General features: G+C 46.6%; 1 protein-coding gene across 1 annotated transcript in view; it reads left to right on the top strand.

Annotated features, from left to right (window-relative positions):
- Nucleotides 1-25512, top strand: part of LOC149361112 (protein O-mannosyl-transferase TMTC1-like) — a 142499-nt gene that overhangs the window by 104011 nt on the left and 12976 nt on the right. Inside the window, exons 4-10 of the mRNA XM_089572589.1 lie at nucleotides 6069-6269; nucleotides 10630-10708; nucleotides 13629-13732; nucleotides 17990-18191; nucleotides 19286-19440; nucleotides 22532-22696; nucleotides 24235-24348. Of these exons, the coding sequence (XP_089428715.1) occupies nucleotides 6069-6269; nucleotides 10630-10708; nucleotides 13629-13732; nucleotides 17990-18191; nucleotides 19286-19440; nucleotides 22532-22696; nucleotides 24235-24348 (1020 nt within the window). The remainder of the gene's footprint in view (nucleotides 1-6068; nucleotides 6270-10629; nucleotides 10709-13628; nucleotides 13733-17989; nucleotides 18192-19285; nucleotides 19441-22531; nucleotides 22697-24234; nucleotides 24349-25512) is intronic.

A 25512-nucleotide genomic window follows, 5' to 3' on the forward strand; every position in this document is an offset into this window, starting at 1 on the left:
TAGTGAATCTTGTGTTCATCTTGTCATCTTGCGTTGTTTCCACAAATATTGGGATATACTGTTCACAGTTCCTTTGAAACATTGATTTTTTATTGGATGATAAGTACTGTAAGAATAGGGTAGAGCGCATATGGCAGGTTCTCTGAGATCATGGATGGTAGTTAACCAATATCCCTCAAGAATCAGCTGTATCTTACCGGTACTCACCTATGGGGCAGAAACGTGGAAGCTAACAAAGAGGGTTCAACTTAAGTTAAGAACAACGAAGCCAGCTATGGAAAGGTAAATGATAGTTGTAACGTTAAGAGATCGGAAGAGGGCGGAGTGGGTGAGGGAACAGACGCGGGTTAATGACATCCTAGTCGACCTCAAGAGGATGAAATGAGCTTGGGCAGGGCATGTGATGTGAAGGCAACCGCTGGTCCTTAAAGTTAACGGAGTGGATTCCAAAAGAAGGCAAACGTAGCAGGGGACGGCAGAAAGCTAGGTGGGCGGATGAGATTAAGAAGTTTGCGGGGATACAGCGGCCGCAACTGGCAAAGGACCGGGTTAATTGGAGAGACATGGGAGAGGCCTTTGCCCAGCAGTGGGTGTAGTCAGGCTGCTGATGATGATGATGAAGTGCTGTATAAATCAAAAAATGCTTTCATTCACGTCAATCATTAATGATAATTCGGCTGAGTGAACCAGCTAGAAGACAGTGTTTTCTGGGCTATCTTGGCACAAATGAAACTCCCGTACAGGTATCGCGTCTCATGGTTGCAATGCTGAACACAAAGAAAGCTTAAACAAGAGTACGCAGAGAAACCAGATTTCAGGATCGAAGATAATATTACTATCATTTAAAAAGTGTCAAAATGCATGGAAAAAGCATGAAAAGAAAGAACATGAAAAGAAAATTACAGTGCGTCATCACTTACAAAAGACGTAAGCGGCATTTAGGCAGGTCATCATAGCTCCAAGAGGCATGTCTATCACGTGTGGATCGTCTTAAAGGTGTACTGAATTCGTCTTTTTGCCGCGGGAACTGGATCTACACGTTCCGAGCATTCTTAGAAACTGCGACTTATTGCCCGCTGTGGCCGATTTCCCTAATTAAATCGAATTAATGTCCGGCTCCCGCCTTTATTTTTTGAATTCTCCCCGTACGGTGGGCGGAGTCGACTAACGCGTGGAGTGCCTTTCAGCCTGCTCCGTGGAGGCTTTGCTTTCGCTTTATTTTGTTTTTTAGGTTTCCGTGAATAAATAGTTTCATTCGTAGTTAATATAGCCGCAAAATAAGCCCGCAGAAATAAAAATACGCGCGGACTATTTGGTTTGGTTTGGTTTGGTTTGGTTTTTTGCGGTTGAACGTCCCGAAGCAACTCAGGCTATTAGGGACGCCGTAGTGAAGGGCTCAGGAAATTTCGACCACCTGGGGTTCTTTAACGTGCACTGACATCGCACAGTACACGGGCTTGTGCTACTACAGATTACTACGTATTACTCCGCCGATGGCAGAGCGGCAAGCAGCCACGGGACTGGCTGAAAAACGCTCCACGCGTTGGTCGACTCCGGCCACCGTACGGGGAGAATTAAAAAAAAAAGGCGGAAGCCGGACGTCAGTCCGGTTTAATTAGGGAAATCGGCCACACAGCGCAATAAATCGAAGTTTCTAAGAATGCTCGCAACATGTAGACAGAGTTCCCGCGGCAAAAAGACGAGTTCAGATTCCTCTTTACTGCACCTTTAAGGTTTACTTTGAACTAAAAATAAGCTCAAGATACACTACACAGAACTGAACAAACAGACACGGACACGTCGTTTCTTTCCTCGCGGGTAATGTGTCATGTGCTTTTTTTTTGTTTAGAAGTCATTAAAAAACTCGTCCACCACTCAATTCTTCCCAGCTCTGTATTAAAGTACGTCATTTTTCTGTTTTCTCGGGACCTTGGTCCACGTAATGCCCTAAAATACATAATGCAGAATAGTCGGTGGGTGTCTACTGAGAGCCGAAGATGAGAGCGAACCGAGAACATTTGACAAGCGTACTCGTTATTCCCTATATGCCACTGAGGCGACATACAAAACTGTATACTTAGGGCTAACTCCAAGATACACTGGAACTTGTCAAGATAGACGAAGTTTCTATGACAGGCTCCCTATGTGAATCCTTCAATATGCTTTCACACCATCCTCGCAACCCTTCCCATGTCGGATTTGCTTCCAAGGAAACGTGACGCAGCCGTCCATTTTCGATCTTGCGACACCGGCAATGCTCGGCTGCGGATCACAAGAAACGGAAACTCCAGCTCTTTGAGCACCTTTTTCAGGCGGTGTATTCACCGGTGCCTGTACCTCACCCTCTCCAATTCTGGGAGCGCGCTTGCACACCGGCCTGAGTCACGCATATAAAACTGACTAATTATCCATTGCACCACTTTCTCCGCAGCCGTAGCTGTCGTGACCCAGGCCTACTGGCATCACGCTCACATTGGCCAGAAGGGGAGCGGATAGGTTTCGGTCACGACACATTGTGATGGCGCCGACTGCGCGATCAATGGGTAACGCCCAGACAATGGGTACAACGGAGGTAGCCCATCGTACATCTACGCTTTGAAACAGGCCGAAGGGAAGGAAGTCACTGTCGTTTTGGCAAGTCGCTTTGCCATTCATCCATGTTGAACAGCCGGATGTGGTGCGTTAGAGGAAGCCAGAAGTAAAAAGCTGCAGAGGTATGAACGGGATAGGTATGTTGGGGTTGTTCGCAGGACGCTTTTAGTAAAACATTGGCAGTAGTTTAGCTCTGGTTAAACCTGGAGGATTGCCAAACAACGAGGAGATAGAGAGGGAGGCGATGGGGAACGCGCGGCAGCGGCGGCGGCACTGGCACGCTAGCCATGCGCCGCTACTGCGCATGCGCAACTTGCGAGCGCGGTGGCGGACACCCTGAGTCAGTCCCGCAGCAACGGCGGCGCGCGCCAGCTGTGCGCCGTGCGACGTCACTGCCCCTCGCGCATGCGCAGTATGATCTTGCCTCAGCTCCGCGAAATGGCTCGGCGACTCGCGTAGTGTTGCTTTCGCAACAAAACAATCATGCGCTGACGTTGTTGGGCCTTTTCAGCTAAAATGCATTGGGTGCCACGTTGATAATTATGTGAGTTCGGTGTCTAACGCGTTATCACAGATTTTGGGTCTCTTGTAATTGGTAAGCAATGTTACAACATCTGAGAGGAGCAGTACTTCCAGTCCGGACACCATCTCATTTCGAAACTCGAAACGAGGGCGTCTAATTATTATACCCTTGTCACACGGGCGCGCTTAACCGCGGTTTTCGCTAAATATGGTTACTGCTGTTCACACAGGAGACAAAACCTCGGTTACGCCGCTAACCTCGGTTATCGCCAACCGAGCTTGTCGACTTTGGTTTGCATCGTTAACCGAGAAGATGGCGGCGTCGGTGAAGAGAAAGTGCCTGTAGACTGCGTCCGACTGCTAAAAGCGCCCGATCTGGCCCGCTTCAAGAACGTACTCTTTTCTCTAAATCATGTTCAAAAAGCAACGTATTAAAATAGTGCCACCCGACGGCGCTTTTATGCAGCCTTCGAGAATCGTCCGATGGCGGAGTAACAGCCTACTGCAGCAACGTCACGCGGTGCTCAAGCTACGCATTCTAGCGCCGCTAAGTCTAAAAAGGTCCGGTCCCTGTCGAATCGTTAAAGTAGGCGACAAGTTCACAACGCTCGGAGCGCCGGATACTTCGAGCTTACCCTAATGGTGCCGCCCGCGAGTGCGCGGCGGACGACGGCTCTCTGGTGTGCTACCCCGTAGTCGTCGCTAGGCTTAATTTGTTTCGCATCTAAGCCACAGCGGACTGCGCTTTTTTTGCACTGGCCAGGGCTATAGTAAATGGTTTACTCATGGCACTGTTTTACTGACACCCTCGTTTTCTCATATTAAAATAAAGATGCAGGATCGCTTTCAGCGACGCCTTAGCAACGGAGATGGCGCGCAAGCGGATCGCAGGCATTCAGCCGCGCTGCAACGGCGGCAGCTCCCATGCGGCTATGAACATAAGGCTAGCTTGTATCGTAGTTAGTACTCCTACCAGCAACTCGGTACAGCTCAGCGATCCTCAAGGATTCATTTTGCTCATTCCCTTATCCCGAGGCTTGTTATTGACGAGAACAAGAAAGTTTAGCACGGTTTTCTTACTCTGGCGCCATGGGTACGCTGTAGAGATGTTGCCCTGGCACGGACGGCTTGCGGGAGGCGCGGCGATATATACGGCGGTGGAGGCAGTGCTGCCACCGCACGGCGCCGTCGGACGGCACTGTGCACACTGCTTTGCAAGATATTAGCAACTCTTGCTTCGCTCCGGATCACCGCGGCACTTCTTTCTTCTCATCCTAACCCAGAACTGTAGCGAGCCGTGTGACAACGGCGAATCGTGATTCGAGGTAACCGAATTTAAGTTTGGTAACCGTGGTTAGACTGCCCGTGTGACTAGAGAATTACTGTTCGCGACAGAAGAACGTAAGCACGCAGGATGTGGGCAGTGTAGTCAGTAAACAGGGTTCGGCGTTGTTGACCGATATCTGTGTAGCTTCGCAGTCAGCGCTTGCGCTTGCTAACAGCGCCAACAGCGCAAACGACACAAGGCGGACGGCATAATTACGAAGCCCACGGACAATATGTCTTCTGCTGTGTTCCTTATGTACCCTGTCCCGTTCGCCATTTTTCCATACGTCATGAATGCAAACCAATTGGCCCAGCTTTCGGTCTGTTGCACTTGGCGCTATAGTATTCAGCGCGTTTAAAGTTCGTTCACTCCATGGCCTTAATTCACAAGCGGCTACGTACACTAACAAGTTGCCGCAGATCGAAAGGTGGAAAGGGCAGTGTAACAACAACCGCAGTACTTCTGCTCCTCCGTGCGAAGAAGCACTTCTGAATCATTTTGTGCAATAATGAGCAGCTGACTGGGTGAAGCGTTAGCGCCAATGAGAAAGTACTGAGTGAAAAAATTCAAGGAGGCACTTAAGACAAATTGCGTGCGGTAATGCGAAAGCATTGTGCTTGTATTATGGCGCCATGTGCTGGGCCAGCGTCGCGCATGGCGAGGGAGGTTTTCAGTGAGTGCCGTATGGTGACGCTACGACACGCCGAACAAGAAGTAAATGTACCGGAAACGTAGTTTTGTACTCCGTAAGTTGCAGTTTCTGTAATTTATATCCTCTTAATTACTCATGTACGCTTCTAAGATAACTCTGCATTCACTAGATGCACCTTTTTTCAGCTACAAACGTCGAACCGTCGTGGCGTGCGAGGAGACCTGGTTAAGTCTGACTAGATGACTGTCAGGGTGGGTGTACTTCCTTGCAATTAAGAAAGAAATAACCGTGGTGACCCGGTGGAATCCTGCCCGTCTCATCAGGCGCGCGCCCGTGTTCGATTCCTGTCTAGACTCAAATTTTGTTTTCTTAATTTTCATCATTGCCAGCTCGTGCATTCTTGGATTATGGATTGGCTGTAGAGTGGTGAAAGTGCGACACATCCTGTCCACGCCACTCCCGAGCCATAGAATTCTTTCGCCTTAATAAACGACTGAGTGCACGAACACCGACGCGCGGGCTGTACAGGACAACCTTAGAACCATGATGCACTGTGGCAGAGATTACGGAACATGAACGAAGCGTCTCGTACTCCTCTCAAATGACAAAGACGTGCTTGTGAGGCTCACATCGCATGGAATACACGCATTCACAGCCGTTTTTAGCATCAGGACGGGTCCGACGGGCTGAAAAGCAGCAGGTGGAGGGTGCAGTAATTTATAGACGGGAACGGCTGCTTTCCTGTTTTTTCCTGCGACACATACACACACTAGGTGCTTCCAAAGAGCTTCGGTACCTATAGGCGCCAGCGTTACTGCACGTAGATCGTCATCGGGTATAGCTTAAGCGTATGCCTGAAGAGCCTGACAATTACTGAATATTCAGAACAACCGCCATTGCGAGGGTTCACATCTCTGGGAAAGAGGAGTGGTAACCGCAGCGGTTCTAATGTTGACACCGTCTCTGCCCGGGAAGATGCCTGGACTCGGGAGGTGTCCTGGGATGGAGCGCCGCCAAGTGGCTCGGCGCCTGCGGCCTGCTGGCCGCCTGCTCTCTGCTCGCCAAGGAGCAGGGCATCACCGTGCTGCCGCTCTGCGTGGCTCTGCGAGTGCGCACCGTGGTCCTGAATTCCGCCCGTCTTCGGAGACACAGCAGCCAGCCCAGCCACCAGCAATGGTGAGAGCTTCCTTCATTTCGCTCTCGTTACTTACGTAAGACCTGGACAATTCAAAATAACATGGGTCATAGATTTGTTTTGAATTTCATTGAGGCGTCGTGACGCACGAAGTAATTTTTACGTTTATCTCAGTTTTAGCATAGCAAACGTACAGTACATTTTTCACTAGCGAAAATCAGTTGTCGCCCATCGGTATATCAAAATGCCCCCACGGTCACTGTTATGAGACGGAATGACGCATTCTGAAATCGCTCTTTAAACTATGTCCGTTATTTTTGGCGCATGGCAATAATTTGCGTATCGAATTAAGTAAACAGATGATGTAAGGCGAAAGCTTCAATGGCCCATTACGAGAAAAGCCGGTGGCGTCTGTTTAAGGAGATCGTGCAAAAAGGAGGGTGCCCTCATCGGCAATGCCTACATCATCAGGAAAGTAAGCTGCATGAGGGTGGGTTATGGCGTGTTGGTCTGGAACAGGGGTGTACGCAGTACGCCCTAAATACAACTGAATTGTACGTGCATCCCCGCAATCCAGTAGAATCCACCTCTCTTCCAGAGCAATACGCAATAGCCCACCCTAATCCAGCTTAGTTTGCTGATGATTCAGCCATTGCCGATGAAGGCACCCTCCTTTTTGTACCATCTTCCTAAACAGACGCCACCGCCTTTTCTTCGTAATGGGCCATTAAAGCTTTCCCCTTAAAACGAAATGGAAAAATTTTAAACTGCGCTTTTGGCACAACTATACATGCGAAGTGCAATTAGAACAGAGAAGCAAAGCCTCGCCACTACATACCACCGTATCTCTGCGCTGCGCGAGCCTATACTTGTTAAAAATCATCGGCAATTGAGCGCGGTACCTTGCCATGACACTCGATTTTCGCGGTCACACGGCGCCCGCAGACACCCGCGAAAATCCGGGCGCCCTATTTCGAAGCGAGCTCCAGCGGCGAAACAGGCGAACGCCGCCCACAGACTATCAGGTGCGTTACGTAACAGCTCGAGAGTGAGGGCGAAGGCTGTCGTCACGCGGGGAACTCTCGCAGCAAGCGCCGGTCGGAGACAGCAGCGCCGCGGTGCGGCCCCGCGAACGCTAAGCCGGTTGAAGCCGTGGGCCGTGTATTTTTGAAAACGACTGTACGTTTATGCATACATTTTATTTGCAGAGTCTGCGCATTTCTATGCACATGACGGTAGAAAGTGCACTTACACTGCGAACACATGCAGCGCAAGCTTCGAAACTATACCCGCATTCGAAAAATGTCGTCGTTGCAGCTGGAGAAAGCTAGACTTGGTACATTTATAAGAACTTCGGCATTAGAGAACATTTTGCGAATCAGTAAAGAATGCCTCTACGTTGCCGACAGACATCGAAGTACTTCGTCGTCTTCATTTTTGTCGCCACAGTTGAAAAAACAAAAAAAAAAACGTGGGTTCCACAACCTTCCTCGCACAGCGCTTCTAATTTGCTCATCGCCAGCAAGAATATAAGTTTGGAAAACGGACCTACGCATGCTTACCATGCTGTGTTTGGGTCATTTACTTCAGTTTATTATACCTGCAATAAACTTGCAGCGTTTCAGTGAGCCCGCAATTTCAGCACAATGCTGCTTCGCTAGAATTCCGACTTCTTTTCTGTCTATTGAAGCTTCAGTACTTAAGTGCTGCATGCATTGCCCGTATTGCACTCACAGGTCATAGGGCACAAAAATGCAATGAAATAGTCATATTCGTAGTGGTCGTAATATATTTTTAGTAAAACAATTTCCGACAAGGATCTTTCTTTAGGAGCCGTATATTCTCCTGGGGTGTTGTTTCATCCGGCTGTAAATTGGGTTTTCAGAATACTGCGTGTGATATAAATGAGGTGAAGGGGGAACGAGGGGAGGGCGTTTTCATTACGCTTCGCGAAAAGGGTATATCCGCTGGAATAATACGTGGGGGGCCAAAGAATTGTTCTTATATTCCTTTTTTTGCTCAGAATGCAAGGCAGACCGGGATAGAGCACCGAAGTAGAAAGTTTTTTGCCATTCCTATCTGCCTGGGGCTTTTAAAATAACTAACGTGGCCGTTTGGGCTTGTAGGCTTGCGATGGCGGAAGCGTACAGCGCACCAAGGGACGAGGACACAAGATAAGCTGCAAAAGTTGTACTAAATGACCAACCCGGTCGGCTTAGAGAAGCTTGAGTGTAAAGAGGAGCCCCGAACGAAGTTCGTTTAATATGCATACTGACTCAATTGTCTATAGCATCCTTTTGACATAAGGCACAAACTATGTTTGCCAAAGCGATAGCTATTTAAATTATCGCCTCCGGGGACATTGTAATAATGTAACTTAACAGCAGGACGGTTTCATGACGCACACTGCAAAAAAACGTAAGCCAAATGAAAACGGTGAATCATAATAGAGGGATTCAGCCCCGAGACGTGCAACACACAAGATTGAAGACAGAAGACAATACGGGCGTTTATTCTGCCTTCTTTCTTGTGTGTTGTAAGTCTCGACACTATAATTGTGTCTGCCAACCAACTAGCCCAGCAGCTAACTCTTTTAAAACAGTGAAGCTCAGAACGAAACCAGATCGTCCATGTGCGCAAGCCAAAACGAAACAGATGAAGTGTGCAAGTGCTAGCCTCTTTACCGTGATTGCACTGCTTTCAACAAAAACATACGTCAACAAATTCGAGAAATTACGGAAGCAGAAATCAGAGACCCATTAGGTGCACGAGGGTTTTGTTGTGGGCTAGTTGTTTAAACGTTGCTTAAAAGGGAACAGCGAAAGCACAGGACATGTTGTTCGTTGTGTTGTACGTTTCTCTCTTTGTCCTCTGTTTGCGCTGTTCCCTTTTAACCTTTAGGTGCTTCCTGCGCGTCCAGGTCATCGATCGCTCTTATTCGGAAAGTGCTTTTGCACTGCGTCATCATGTAAATATCCCGCCGGCTGCCCATGCGTACTGTTGCCCATGCTCTTCCTATATATTTCATCCCGACGTTCAAAATAAACTGTGGTAATTCAGCGCTCGTGCGTCGCTTCAGTTTTGTACGCTTCCGTCTAAAAGAATAGTAACATTGTGGAAATAATACCGTAAAAGAAAAGTGCTACCACCTCAATTACACGCTACGCAATTCTCGAAACCAAGCCGATAAGGAACCAAAGTAAGTACTGTAATGGATTTATAGCTGCCGCTGCACAGAATAGCAGGTTTTCTTTGTGCGATTGGGCAATATTTTGTTTTTGAGTGCGGGCCCTCAACTCACTCTAAAATAAGCACCAATGGACGGAAAGCACGAACGCTGCCTGGTCCGTCCTCACAATTCTTTTATTGTCTTCTCCAGTAGAGAGAACGGCAAGAAAGACGATAATGCCGTTGTACTGGGTACGTCCGCCTTTATTTTTTTCTTGCTTATTCATCCTTCTTTCCGTCCCTCATTTCTTTATTTCTTTTTCTCTTTCTTCCTTTAATTATTTATTTCTCTCTCTCTTTCTTTCTTCCTTTTCTCTTCCTTATTTCTTTGCTTTCTTTATTTCTTACTTGGTGCCTCGTTTTTTATTTCTTTGCAGTTCTGTGCAACGCTCGCTAATATTTGATGAATTATAGATAGACAGACGAAAAGAGAGGCGAGGAGGTTAACCATGCAAATACTGGTCTAGAGAAATACTGGGCGAGAGATAGATACAGAGAGGGGGGAAAGGCAGGGATGTTAACCAGGAAGGTTTCCGGTTGGCTACCCTGCACTGTGGGAATAGAATGAGGGGATTAAAGAGGGAGGAGAGAAAGAACGGAAAACATAGTCACAATCTGTCAATCAAGGCAGTCTCTCTCAAAAAACAAAACAGTGCAGTGTAAGCCTTGATGGCAGTCGACTGTTGTGGCCACGAACCGAGGACCTTGGCCTCTGTGAAAGGGCGAGGCTCAAGGCGGTCCAGAGCACAACGCAGCATACGTCTTTCGTTCACAAAGACAGGGCACTCGCACAGAGATGTCTTGCATAAAGTAGAGAAGAAAATGTGTGCACAGGTATCACTTGGCAGATAAACGCTACAAATTCTGTTTCATGGCAAACGACTATCACCCTTGCTTAAACAGAATAGATGCTCAAAGTCACGCATCTACAGCGGTGCACAATTCTGGTTTAAATGGCTGGTTTGCGTTGCAGTGTTTCACGAATGTTCTCAGACGCGTTTTTGCTCAGCTTGCACTTTCAGTCTTCCAATCTGAAGGTACCTTAATTTTGCGTAATATGTGCCTTGCGCGCCAGTAAATAATGCTAATGCGGTCACAGTACAGCACGCCATCAGTGGAAAGAAAACCAGGTCCTGAAACTTTTCCACTGCTGTATCTCATCTGGTTTCGCAGGCTGTTCTGCGGGCATTGCCTTCAAGACACTGTGCGAAGAAGCGCCCGTGATCCTCAACTGCTGACATTGATAGCAATGGTGAGTATTGCTCGTTGTCCCATCTCAACCAACGCGAAGAAGGGGCTACGCGGTCGGAAGCGTACATTATCGAATGCCGTAGAGATGTAGCGTATCAAGAGCAGGCACGGAAGTGAAAGGGAGTATAAGCTTAACGTTTAGACAAGATGAATGTACTACCTATTGAGCCATCACATGTGGAGATTTCCCAAATATACGTGAGGAAATATCTCAGGCGTGTAATGACAGCAACGGTTCACCATCCGCGTTTCCCATTTGCAGATATCAAATATTGTCATCTACAATACGTGTTTTCTACATCTGTTGCCCCGCTAAGAACAGATGTGACACACCCAATTATCGACGCTCGATTGCGCGGTAACGTGTGACGGTATTGAAGGGGGATTCAAAGCTTAGTGACGCCTTTTCTTGGTAACAGTTCACAGTTAGACTTCGGAGGAGTTAAACTTCGCTCTCACCCGTCGTGCGCGTATCAGAGGTAACGAAGGTCTTTGGACCGTGCGTGCTTGGCGCCTTGAATATCAGTTTAAGACTACCCGGAAGAGTTTACGCTAATTTGTTTCTTAGTCATCTCCCCTTCTATTGACCACAAAAGCCGCGAAAAAATATCTTTCTGAAACAATGCACACCAAATCGCTTTCAAGGTTCACGTTTCTCAGGTTCGTCCTCCGGATCCTCTCCTGTCAATGTTCATACTCGGCCCCCTCCCCCGAGTGAGCCGCGAATCACAGAACGAAAGACGCAACCTCTCTCCGCGGCCACCTCCACCACCGCCCAGGTCAGCTCCTCGTTCTCCGGCAAGCCACATGGAATTCTCAGATCCCCGTAAGCCTTCCCGTTGTACCTCGTGGTCGGCACCGCTGATCCGACGCATTGTCCTCTCACGACGGCGAAACGCGTGCCGGTGGTGCCGCCTTTGTTGGCTTCGTGACCTCGTCGCGTTCCCCGATTCAGATTTCTCGCACAAAGGACTTAACACCGCTGCTGACGCTTGCGACCAATGTCCGCGCTCACATCGGAGGAGGGCGCCACACAGGCGCCGTTTGCTAAGGAGCTGTAGGCCTCGTCTATTGTGGCAACGGCTTCCGGCGGCGACGGGATGGCTCGACCGCTGTTGTCTAGCGCGCCGCCTTATTTGTTAATTGCGAACTTATCGACTGCAATACGGCACTTATGACACCGATGTGCGATTCCATGTAGGGCACTGTTTACGCCTACTTTGTAGGTCTAGTTCTCGGTTTCGTGGTAAGTCATACAGTAGACTATGAATAGATAAATATTGACATTCACCTCATTCTCTTTGTCATAGGTGTAAAGAAAAAAATAAAAGGGGAGCAGTGAGCCATGAGGACCGCCAAACAGAACATGAGTCAAGTCTGAAAAGCAGTTAAAGTGTTTTGAAAGCTGATAATGGGCTGTTAGGTTAGGTTAGGTTAGTCTGAACGAACAAAAGTAGCATTTAAACAGGACACAGAAAGATGAGGACAGGACGGGGCTACAGCTTACAACTGAATGTAATCGATAAACGGAAGACACATCCCTTCTCGAGCAAAGACACGCATGCGCAAACTTGAAAGAATGGCAAAACTGTGATAATCTAGAAAATCCGGTAAAAGAAAAAGAGACGAAAAGGGGAGGAATAGCCACCGGTCATGAATACTGTTTACAAACATTAAGTGCGTCTTAGAAAGTTTTTCTTTTTTCATTAGATAAATAGATGGTGTGCTAATGCACGTGTCACTACCGCGTTGTGATATTTCATGAGCTTCCAAGATTTCCCTCGCCAATTGATCTTTACCCCTTCCTAAAATCTTCGTGCGGTTCAAAGAGGGAAAGCAACCTGGGCAGCTCTTGCAATGCTTTGGCAAGTGCTCATCACTTTGCTGACGAAGCGAAGATGCGTGTTCACTCAGCCTCACGTTTAGGCATCTGCCCGCCTGCCCAATGTACAGACTTTCGCAGCGTAGAGGGATTTGATAAACAATATCTGTGGCGCATGAGACGTGCGGCTTCTTGTGTTTTGTGCTACACCCTGAATTCTTGACGCTCTCATGATCTGCCAGAGCGCAAAGCTTTGCAAGCTTGAGGGGAGCTGAAAATACCACATCAATACCAAATTTTGCTGCTACTCTCTTCAAGTTGTGCGAGAGCCTTTGTACATAGGGCATAACTTCAAACTTCCATTTCTGTTGTCCCGGTACATTTATCTTAGATAACTGGATGTGTTCTCTTTCTTTGTGTAACTCTTTCTTTAGAGTTTCTGCGACCGCCACAAGAACATCGCCAGGAAAGCCTGCTTCTTTAAGTCTTTGAACCTGGTTGTCAAAACTACTACCAACTTTGTGCGGACATGACTTGAGGAGCGCCGACCTGAGACATGTGGCTGCTATGCCTCGCTTAATGAGCTTCGAATGCGAAGAGTCGTAAGGTAGTAGCTCTTTCTTGGACCGTGGCTCGTAAGCCCAGCAAAAATGACCAACAGAATTAAAATACAGGTGAATATCTAAAATCTGAATGGAATCGTGAGCCGGAAGTTCTATGCAAAAATTCATTGACTTCATGATACCTTTGAATCGGGTTAAAATCGAGTCTGCAGCTATACTGAAGTCATCTCTAGACGAAAGGTTGAGAACAACAAGGATTAGATTAGGTTAGGTTAGGTTAGGTTAGGTTACAATAGGTTAGGTTAGGTTAGGTTAGGTTAGGTTAGGTTCATTCAGGAGAGAGTCAAAGTTATTTGATGGATCACACATGTCCAATGCGTTTCAAGACTGTAAAAAGACGCCATCTTTTTGCAGTGTATGTAATTGCCGTTCTTTATAAAACACCGGGTATCGCTTGTAATGCGAAAATGCTCTGAGGATGCACGTTCGACCGACGGGCGCTTATTTCGCACTCATTTTTTTTTGTGCCCCTACAGTTGGCTCTGCTGCTGTCCTTCAGGCTTTGGATGCTACACGGGAGCCTACCTCAGTTCTGCGAAGCGGACAACCCCGCGTCTTTCTCGCCAAGGATCCTCACAAGGTCAGTACATGAAAGGAATCGCTACCGTGGAGGAGCCACTTATTGGTACACCACTGCTGCGGACGGTACTAATGTCCAATTGACCTATACTGCACGATAGCTGTGGAGGCCGTGCATAACAGCTATAAAGATGAGTTTCTTACTCGGCTCGGTAGCTAGCAGAGTTTGTTAGAAAATCTCACTCATTTGCGGACAGAAGACGAAAAAGAGAAGCCGATAAAAAATGAGACCAACGAAGAGGCCTTAGTTTAAAATTTCGTAACCTCTTTCCTGTTGCGCGGAAAAAGTGGCTTACAGGAAGAGCTTCGTTCTGTAGCCGCTATTCCAATGATCACCTTAGCCAGCATCATGCATCCTCATCTGCACCGACACCCTTCAGTGAACTGTGCTATTCGACGCGCCAGTTCCTACCCCGTGCCCTGCCAGAACGTTATTCACCTCACGGGCCACGTGTCACAAGTGACTCACGTTGAATATGTCGTTAGTGCAAAAAAGCACGTTCCAGCTGGTGACTCCAACTCGTCACCGCCCACAGTCCTCAGCCTAGTTGATGCCACCCATTTTTAGCAAGAGAAAGAGAATTGAGCTTTAAACCCCCTGTCCGAGGCTTTTCAAGGATCGACTCCGGCGCCGCACACAGGCTCTAGTCCCTACTTCTGCAATTACTACGCCCCACGACTTTGCCCCTCCAGAGCTGCTCACGCTTCGGACAGAGAGATAGAGATATATAGAAAACGTTGACTGCACGACCCAGGTCCGGGTCACCGTCTCAAGCTGGTGAGTTGAGGCTGTGGCTCGAAGCGGTATGGTTTACCCAACAAGTGATTTATATTGGCAGGAGCACTGGTCACAACATTTGATGTAGTGTTGCAGGAGAAGCGGCTCAGCCCTTTCAGGAAAAGTATACGTAGTGGGTAAGAGAGCGAGAGAAAATAATTTACTGAAAAGAAAGGTGGAGAGGTCGGCCGGCGATAAGGTGACCCTGGCCTCCTACTAAACTCTGTTGGAGATGGACTTTTGACTGTGTGGCGCGTGTACAGGTCGAATATGGATGTGTATTGCCAGGGTAAGCGCCACATACCTGACAGCGGTCCCCTCCAAAGAGCTATACGTCATCTAAAAAGTCTTTTTCCGCAATGCGAAAGGTGGGTTTCCTCGTCCAATCAGGGCCAAGCATGAAAACAAACAGTTCCTTGAATATTTGAGCAGTGTTGTAACTATAAACAATTATTCCAGTAATTTAAAAGGTTATTCAGGAAAGTACTCCGACAGTTTCATTCACTGGCTAAATTACCAGGGAAAGTACACACGAACACAGAAGTGCGGAGGCCTGCTGCCTAGTGGTGTGCTTCATTCATAAACATGGCGTCCGCCGAGTCTGCCTGCACGCAGCAACTGGACACTAGTGCTCTTTCCTTCCCAGGGATGGAGCCACCAGTCACGGGGTGAAGGACTCGGAGGAACACGGTTTTCCAGCGCACGTCGTTCTAGTTGGCTGAGATCGCCGCAGCGATCAGAGCGCTTGTGAAATGGAGTATTAAGTGTGCAGTGGTTGCACAGGTCACAGATTTACATTGAACAAGCGAAAAGGGACAGAAATTTGACTACAGCTGCACTCAAAGGACGAGCGATAGCTCCAGCCTCGCTGGACACAGTTTTGCAAGGTTTAAGTCTCTATAGAAAAGATTACTAACCATGTCGTCACTGACTGGAAGCATACAATAAGTCAAAGGTCAAAGTTCATGGTCAAGGCCAGATGTCATGACATTATGGTGAATCGTGATGGACACGGTGTAGCCCCCTGTTGTGCGTAGTTTGACATAAAGTTATTGTGTTGTTATGCCGGCTTATCAAGGTCAGTAAAGGTCAAGGATCACACCGACACAGAGATTGACTGTTTCTTCTAGTAGAGTTGCATCTTGTAGAGTAGATTAGAGTCTGAAATTCTCCGCGCTTCGCAAGATCGACTTCAGATCGCACTAACTCTGTTTGCCACTCCAAATTTTCATTACCAGTGGGTTTAGCTTGTCTGCCCCAGACGCCTTCTGAGCGTTTTTTTAATCGCCCAAGCGCAGATCCACCACTAGCTGCGAGTCTAGCCTGCACTAAAACTAATTATAGCCCGGCACCTGGCAGCACCGGCCTCCTCGAACTACTTTGCACCATCCCATGATGATGAAAAAGGTGTCGCCAGCACCGGTCCCTGCTGGACGTCATTGATTCCAAAACTCATTTTCTATTCATAAAATCCTTCCGTCCTGTATATCAATGGGAGCGAATATCGCGGCTGAACAAAGGAATGGATTAATACCACAGCTTCTTACAACTGATCTACCTTCCATAAAATGCACAGGCATGAACATTTCTAACACTAACACTTGAAGAAATGGAACGAATCGGACGAGTTTGTCACCCATTGCCAGGATGCAATCCATGCACAGAACGAAAGCGGGACGAAAGCGCGTAATTGTGCGCAATGATTTCGACTTGACCTAAAGAGCAAAATATGGACATAGTACAAGACGCAGAAAGTATCCAACGTCAAATTCGCATTGATGAAAAACCCCTTAACGCGCCAAAATGCTCGTTGTCCGTAAAATCCGTGTACAGCGCTCCCACACGCGTGTCATGCGTTCAAAAGAACTTGTGTCCTGTCGCTTGTAATCGTATTTTAGCGGCCCTCTTGTAGCCCTTCTGTGAAATTACAACGAGTGTATAGACGCTTTACAGCACAGCAGCATGGGCGCCGCCTTGTTTGGTCACGGGACCATTCCGCCATCGCCAGCCTTCGGGGCTTCTCGTTTCAACGGCTGCCGGCGGGCTGGTGCCCCGCTGCCGGACGCTTTTCCAGTTCTCGCCGCGAATAACGAGCTGTCCGGCGGGACAAAAACTTCGTGTGAGTGCACATGCTACGTGTTGGCAGTGGAAAATGTTTGGCTCAGCCTCCTTATTTAATAGCCTCTTGCGAACTGCCCGCTTCGGCTCGATTGCGTCAGAAAACCGCGATCAGCCGTTGGCGCATTCTTATTTTTGATAACAATTCACCGTCTAGATATCTTTGTGGACAGCATAATTAGTTGCCAAACTGCACAAATTAAAAGCGAGGCAGTGCTTGAAACTCACTACCCAGGACGGATATTTTTTTGCGGACGGATAAATATGTGTTCGGTGCTATTAAGAACGTTCACAGATCAGTGCTGTGCACGAGATTTATAACCGGACCTGTGCGCGCGTTTGATCGCCGGTTGATTGCGCAGGGTTTACTTTACCCTCCATTAACGTTCATCTTCTGAAAGAAGACTATGGACGCTTGCTACTGCTCCTTGGAAAGGCTTTTCTGGAGAATTTTTAGCAGTGGAACAAACGCATAATGTAATTAATCAAGAGAAAATTCTAGATCATATGTGTGGCGAGATGTTAAAACTCCATTTTGCTTGACAATTGTAACACACAAGCACACCAAAAATCTACCATGCTCTTTTGTACTGTTCTCGGTATTCTCTTATAAGACAAAAATGAGTGTTTTTTCGCTTTTGTTTAGCGTAAATTGCGCCTTTTCAACCACTGTAAAAGATGCAAACACTCGAGCTAGAAGGAAACGGGGAACGCAGTGCTAACTGGGCCGCAGCTGTGGCGGCGTTCAATTGTCTTAGAGGAGACCCCAATTGCAGTTACTCACTCATCGCTATAACACGTGTCACGTATTCAAGCCTTATCTGTTCGTCTCTTCATCATCGATGCCCCTGGGAGAGAAAACGCAGTGATTGTTGACGAAAAGCACATGGTCTTTAGGGGGTGAGATATTCACCCGACTACGCTCTTTTAAAGGTGGTCTATAGATTTTGTATAGACTTTTTATCGACTATTGCATTCGTATATATATTTTCTTTTGTCAATTCATACTGTGTGGACTGTCTATGAAAAAATAAAAAAATTCTGCCTGAAGTGCATTGCCATAACTCTACAGAATGTCTATAGACTGTCAATGAAAATTGTATTGTCTATATAGACTAGTCTATACGATTTGTCTAAGCAAGTTTATAGACATTACTGACAAAAGTATGTGGACACTCTATGCACTGTCTAAAGAAATTTCTGTAAGGACGATGCCCGAGCCGCGTGCTCAACATAGGAAATTGAGGACCGCTGGCCGGTATCTTTTCTCTGTTGTTGACTTATTCCACGGGTGAGGAGAATCTGTAAAAAAGCGATCAAATGCCGTATTTCATGCAATCTGCTTGCACCCTTTGTCTGCAGGTTGCTCACGTACACTTACCTGTGCGCCTTCAATGCTTGGCTCGTGCTCTGTCCGGACTCACTGTCCTACGACTGGCAGATGGGAAGCATTCCTCTCGTCCATTCAGCGCACGACCTCAGGAATCTTGCAACACTGGCACTGCTGGCAACGCTGGCGCTGGTCGCCTGGCGATCGATCTTCGCCGCCCACGGCGAGGCAGACGTGAGTTCTCAGTTCAAGCACATTTTGGTTTCTCGTTCCAATCTCTGCATAGTCAACAAAAGCTTGCCTCACGCGGAAGGTCCTTTGCAAAGTAGCTGTTTCCAAATATTGTTTATACCATTTATCTTCGAGCCTGAATCTTTCATTGTTCTGAAAGCAGTGGTAGCCAAGTTCTAAAATACTTTTTCGCTGTGACGTCTGCTAAGGTGTTGCAGAGAACAGGCAACAGGCACACTAAGTATTGCGCAGAAAAAAGGGAAATTTAAGATCGGTAATGTGTGCATTTAAAGCTCATTTGAGTGCCTGATTTTCGTTTCTGGAGACTACGGCAGCAGAATGCAGTACCAGCTTCGCCCAGTCTATTTCATGCTGGTCTCCTCATCACAGAATCCAACGAGACAGACCACGTTGCACGTTCACGGACAACGACATAATGCCGTCTTGGTTAGGCGGGTCAATGCCTGAAAGTTCGGAAGATGACAAATCTGTGAGGACGTAGCAATGTTTAATGAGCAGCAGTTTTCACCAGGAATTCACCACTCCTCACTTTTTAATGAAATTGACTGAAAGGCAACAAACAGTTTTACAAGACCTTTTTCATCTATTTCTCTGCAAACGGACAAGATGATAACTAATATCGGGAAAGATCTTTCGTAACCTCGTAGGTCTAATTTGTAGTAGAAGGCTCCGAAATAGAACAGATTGGTAGTAAGGCAGTAATTACTCATTATTATCTACCAAATTGCAGCCACAGGGCTGGAAAGCAAATCATATTTATATCCTAGTAGTGATTCATGAGAACACATTCTTGTGTCCCCGCCTCCCCTCACCGTTACCACGGTATTGCTATCTAAACTCGCTCACATTCTTGCATGTCGTTCCCGTATGAACTCCCCGAAACTCTCGTTCATTACCTTATCCCGTTTATCCTCTTTGTTGTATTCTAACTCAGGCTACGACCTCACTGTGTATACACTAACGGTCTTCCAGCTCGAAGTAAGCGATATAAGCTCCCCGAATAGCTGAACTGCCTTTCAGTTCTAGCGGGACGAAAGAGAGCTCTGCTTCCTCTTTCTCGCAATTCCGCTTAACAGAACGACATCTCTGCTACTGGCAATGGTTCGGAATGCTCGACTGGCAGCGGCCCCCTGGTACCACTGCTGTTGGCAACACTTCCCTTCCTGCCGGCGTCCAACCTCTTCGTGTCCGTTGGGTTCGTCGTTGCCGAGAGAGTACTCTACATACCCAGGTGGGTTCAGCGTAACCGAAGTTAACTGCAGAACTGCCGGCCTAAATTAGCGCCTGAACGAATTCTTAAGCAGCCTTTACTTGCAAACCAGATGTTTATTCATGTTAGAATGTCGACTAACGATTCATCACAACTTTAGAACCCGCACTGATCATCGCAATTAATGTCATTGAATGTACTGTATTCGAGTGAAGGGAACGAAGAAAAAGAAATTTGGATTGGCTTCGAAAGTCTTCGAGCCCCCTCTCTCCAGAAAAGTTCTGTAACCCTAAAACTTCACCTCCAGGGAAAATTAGTGGGTTTTTGAAATACTTGATATACACAGACAGAATTGAACTAAAAAAATACAGGAAATGGGGAAGCCAGAGAACCGTGGACTAAACAAAGGCTTTCGGAGCCTTTCAAAAGGGCAAGCTGGCGTTGCTTACATACTACCACCGTAAAATAATCTGCGAAACCATGGTTCTTTTCTTTGAGAAAAACTGGGCTTTCAATGCCACCGTCTACGGAACAGTCGTTCCAGCACCCGCACACAAAGTAAAGGAAGTAAAAAAAGCCTCCAGTTTACGGCGCTTCTCAAGTTTTGAAGTTTTGCCGTGTGCGTTATCGACCTTTGTTCAGCTGTGTTACCGACCTCTCACTGTTATCGAGAATTTCGACGCTTCCGAGAGCCATGCGCTGCAGAGCGGGTACGGTCCTTAATCATGGAAGTTATCGATCGGAGGTTCTGTTATAGGGGTCACTTTTTAAGCTTTTATTTTTGTCGCTTTTCACTTCTCCTCACGTTTTATTCTATGCTCTGTTCTGGCCTCCGTCAACACACTCAACATGCAGTAAATTACAGCTTAGTATCTGTCTACTAATCTTTGTTAGTTATTTCTTTTTGTGTTCGGCTCCTTTAAAGACTTTAAGCGTTGTTTTTCCATTGCTTGCCAGCAGCTCTCAGTATCGTTTATCTAAACAAAATCAATAAACAACGAAAAAGTGCTGAAGGTCCCACAGCTATGGCAAGATGAATCGGTGGCAAATAAATAACAAAGGAGCAGCTGCCGAGGCAAAAATGAATTTACTACTTGTTTCATTTTTCATCCGTGATGGCTGTGCGTATTTACTTGTGCGGAGAGACCGGGCTAAATTTCGCACAAAACAAAACGTAGAATTTTTGGTCAATGAGACACATGACCGCGCTCTTTCCGGTCGCATTGGTGACGATATTTAGAGGGAAGGCTGGTGTTGAGATGGTGCAACAATAACAGCGGAGCTGACTGAAACAAATGACATAATGGGTGTTACCCTGCATCCTGGGGAGTTGAGTTTTTAGTTTATCAAGAACTCACGCTGCTTAGAAAAATAAGAAACTTTTGATGGAACTGAGACAGGAAGAAACCTCCAATGCAAGATATAAAATACGTCCGAAAAATGCCATAAGTGTCGTTTTCACCAAGCGTAACATCTCAGAAAGCGATTGTCTGGTAGTTGCGCACCATCACTGGCAACCGCTGCGATAAAGTGCGACGAAAGGCGCAAAAATGGCATCAGCTTAGTTCAGGCGCAGTTGTCAAAGACATGACAAGGAAAAGCAAGTTGCTCTAGTGTCGCGCATTGAAACAGAATAGAAACAAAGACGCTCCTCGAAGCTGGCGGGTGATGAGAGGCATTTTGCGGCCACGCTAGAAGGAGTCAAGTTTGGGACACTGATCGCAGCTCATCCGGTGCCACATGGTGAGACCATTACGGCAGAAGTGAGCAGCCACACAGCTCCGGGCAACCTTCCAGCTGGAGAGGCAGTATCCTGGGGCCTGGCTCTAGACGGGTGCGAGCATCTAGCTGCCCATCAATGACGCGCCAACAACAGCTCGGTCAGAAAATACCATTCGGGCAACCGGGCTTTGAGGGCACTAAAGGGGCAAAACTGGAGGACCGAATAGTAGTGCACTGGCTGGTTGAAATATCAGATGACATTGTAGGATGTCCGCTAAACACACGATCAGACAAGCGTAGGTAAATAAGGGGCTCCTCATGACGCGCGGTCGGGGACAAAAGTCTCCGGACCACGTGCTCCGTAAACGAAGCCCATAGATTTGTTAATATCCGTCGGCTGGAGACCACACTTGGGGAGGCGAATGTCAAAACCCTGTTCGTTCGCCTCTAGAAGTGTTGTTCACAGCGGGCGGCTGATACACAGCGCTATCACATTCAGTTACGGAGCACGTGGTCTACAGAGTTTCGTCGCCGACTGTTCATATGACTGAAGGCGACAGTCATCGACACCAAGAAAAGGAAGCTCGCATATTTCTACATTCTTTTTTTTAATATTTTGTGTTGACCAATGTGTAAATAATAGTGTAATCGTTTTATGGCTTAAAGATAATTGATTACAAAGTATAAAAGTAAACAAACCCATGCTGCATGTGGAATCCAAACCCACGACCTCCGATTTCGCGTATGATGCTCTACCAACTTAGACACGGCGGCGGCTCTCCAAGCTTTTACTCCCAGGTGCATTTATGCTGCGTGTTAGCTACCCTTGAGAGTGTTCGACAGCGCCACCCCTGTCCATAGCGGCGGATGTAGTACGTGAGGGCTACCGCTGATCGACCGGTGAGGGCGGAAGCTGTGCGAGAAACTTCTTATGCTATCTATGGCATCAAAACAGAAAGAAAGAAAGCTGCTTGGTGCTGTCCAGAACAGTAATTGAAAAGCAATTCGACGTTACATTTAGTTCTCATATCGCATCATATTTCATATAATACCCTTCTAAATACCACGACATTACTCAGATCGCGACAAGATACTTGCTTTCAACGATATTTAGCATTCACAGTATTTTTGGTATATGCTTATGCAAAACGTGTCATTCACAGTGTTTCAAAGGCCGTCACACATTGTCTGTGCATAACTAGTGACATGTTCAGTCAAAGAGAGAAGTGGTAAACACGTTCACGTCACAGAAAAGACCGATTACATGATTTTTTAAAGATTTTACGACCGCAAATAATATTTTACACCGGTGTCAATTAGCACGCAGCCCCCAGGGCATTGTGCGCAAGACCGCTACGCTGTTCTGACCCGCATGCTGTCGCTTCCGCAGCATCGGCATGTGCCTGATCGTAGGTCAAGGCCTGTGGCGCCTTCAGACGAAATCTGCAGTGGTCAGGTGGTCGAGCCTGGTCGCGTGCTGCTGCCTAGTACTGCTCTTCGCCGTGAAAACCTGGGACAGGAACCAGGTTTGGGCCTCCCGGGAAGCCCTGTTTGAGTAAGTGCCAGGATGATAGTAATCCTTTTGCATATATGGCGACATTTTTGTTATTTTAAGTGTGGTTGTGTCCATATCAGCAGCTATTGCGATTCCTGTCTCAGTGTTCTCCTCTTTCATCTCTTTTGAGCCACCGGCGTCAAAAACACTATTTCTGTTCAGCATTTGTGGCGTGCAAATTTGTAAACGTAAGTTTGAATGTTTGCCTTTGTAGGTGGTAAGTATTGCGTGGAGAAGCACTGAAAATTCACCCGCTGACACATTGAAAAGCAACAGCTTCAGGAGTAAGCAAAGGCACCGAAGTTTGGACCAGTTGCTATTGATCCATCATGAAAACGTAGCCGCACGGGGACAAAACGGGGACAAAATAAGCACGGGAGCCTGTCGCACCTGTGTCTATTTTGTCCTCGTTTTTTCGTGCTGCTACGTTTTCAAGATGGATCATGAGTAAGGTTCCCACGAAAAATGCCCACTGAACGGAATCTCCTACAGCAGACGTTTTGTTTGAAAAGATAAACCATGTGTTCAAATTCCACACCTGTATGCCGCATCACAAACTTAAGTATTCCATGAGGGGCTGAAGTGGCACATATAAAGATGCTTTCATACTCGCAGAAATTATTCGCTTCAATACGATCTCCTCAACTAAGAGATGCCGGCACAGATTATATTAAATGATGTAGTAAACGTAAGGAACAGCAGTGCCATAGTCCATGTAAGTGTGAAAAGTTCTGCACGAGAGAAGCATTTAGAATTACAGTAAAATGGATACTTGAGCTCCTTTGTATATTGTTTGACTGCAGGACGCAGCACCGCGTTAAGAGACGAAGAAGGAAGTACACGAGCAATAAGAGCTCGTAAATGCATTTGTGTTACGGCTAACCCCTAATCATGAACAACCAGGAGGAGCTCCACGAGCACTTTCCTTAGGCTTAGGCGTAGCAGATAAGAGTAAACAATCACATCCACACCCATAATTTGACAGTTCAGAAAGTCTGAAAAAGAGAGTTCTTACGCAGTGTATCTCTAAATCTAGTGCTATATCACTTCGACTCCTTGCAGCTCTGTGATCGAGCGGGAAGTGAGCACGACATTACTGTTGAAACTCAAACCCAATAGGGTGTCAAAATCACAATCAATGTAAACATACAGCCTCTCAGTTTCATACTTTTAAGCACGAACGAAGAGTAGCATTGGAGAAAACTAGAAAAAAATTGCAAATGAAACAGGCTTTGCATTATTTTGGTGTGTTCGATGAGGTAGTTTGTAAATCATTTGAACGATAGTATTGCTCTTATTTCACATTTGTGGACGTGTCTGCATGTGAATAGACAAGATATTCGAGAATAAAGAAAACAGGAATGTTGTTCCCTTTGATATGCTCCATAAATTTGGTTCAGCCAGCAGCATCGCCTTTGTTTCTTTACAGTGTCATCTTCACATCAGTGTCTATTTCTATATCACTTTAGCGAATTTTGCAAAGCACATTTACCATGGCATTTCATTGCTTGGTCTCTTATACCCGATCTCGTTCGCAGGTCGGGCATCCGAGACCTTCCCAGAAATGCGAAGATGCACTACAACTACGCTAATCTCCAAAAGGATCTCGGCAATACTGAGCTGGCTATCAAGCACTACATGTTGGCCATCAAGTAGGTTCCACGACCGCACGCCATGTTTCATCGGTTGGGGCACTAGAGTGGTCGGACTATATAATTTTCGCTCACTTAACAGCGTTTTCTATTTATGTTTTCTGGTTACTGCCCACAGCACCATCAAATATGTTTGCAATAAATAACACAAGTTTTGCCGATTAGGTTCAAAAACAAACTAAAGTGAACATGATATAACTAACGTGCTCCACCTTTTAAGCACATAAATTAAGGTTCGCTCCTAAAAAGAAACCATAATAAAGTTTCCCTGCCCGACAGACACCGGCAGAGTGGGCTTAACAGCAGATTAAATTGAATAGACTTTTTGTCACATGGGATCCATCTCCGTTGCGTTGAAGATTAAAAGGAATGCAAAAAAAGAATATACCCAACAATTCGGGGCAGAAGCATTTATAGGGGAAGTTTACGCGCGCAAGTTTTTGACATACTGTAAGATGTCGCTATAACAATCAGTATATCCGCAGATCTTCCGTCTCCAGCTATGCATTTTTTATGCTATTAAGGGTTTTGCTATCGTCAAAAGCGTTCCCCGTTGGTCTTCTATGGCTGTCTTAACTGCTCGACGCAAGCGATGGAAACACTACAAAAGATAGATTTTGGCACCTATGGTAAGAATAGACCATTATCTTCAATATTTCTCTATCCGTACCTTACAGTTTTCCGATATGCAAGTTTTTTATCCAAGAATGTTGGACATGCGCCGCAGCCTTGAGCACTCGAAGCTCTCGAACGCACACACACAAAAACTAGCATAATGAAACAAGAACGCAGAAGACATGTGTGACAAGTGTATAAAGAAGCGCCTGGCGAGAAATATTATATTTCTTGCTGAAAAAACCACGTTTTCCATTCGGGCACCCGTAATTTATGACGACAATAAAGAACTGCACTGATCGTTTCCTAATTGCCATCTTCATACATAAGGTGCACATGGCATATAGGGCTTGAGATTCCCTATCAGAAACCACTACGCCTCCTTTGCGCATAGTAAACTCGCGGATAAAAAGAATAGGCAATTAAGTTGTAGGTCGCACTAGGCAGGAATTATACATGCATCATAACGTAGTCTCGATATCGTCCGCGTCCTGTTTTCCTTCCGTCGAGAAACAGGATATTCTCAGCAAAAGAAAGATGCGAAAAATA

Source organism: Amblyomma mixtum, chromosome 2, assembly GCF_055824585.1.
Source record: "Amblyomma mixtum isolate Tamu chromosome 2, ASM5582458v1, whole genome shotgun sequence".
NCBI classification, from domain to species: Eukaryota; Metazoa; Arthropoda; class Arachnida; order Ixodida; family Ixodidae; genus Amblyomma; species Amblyomma mixtum.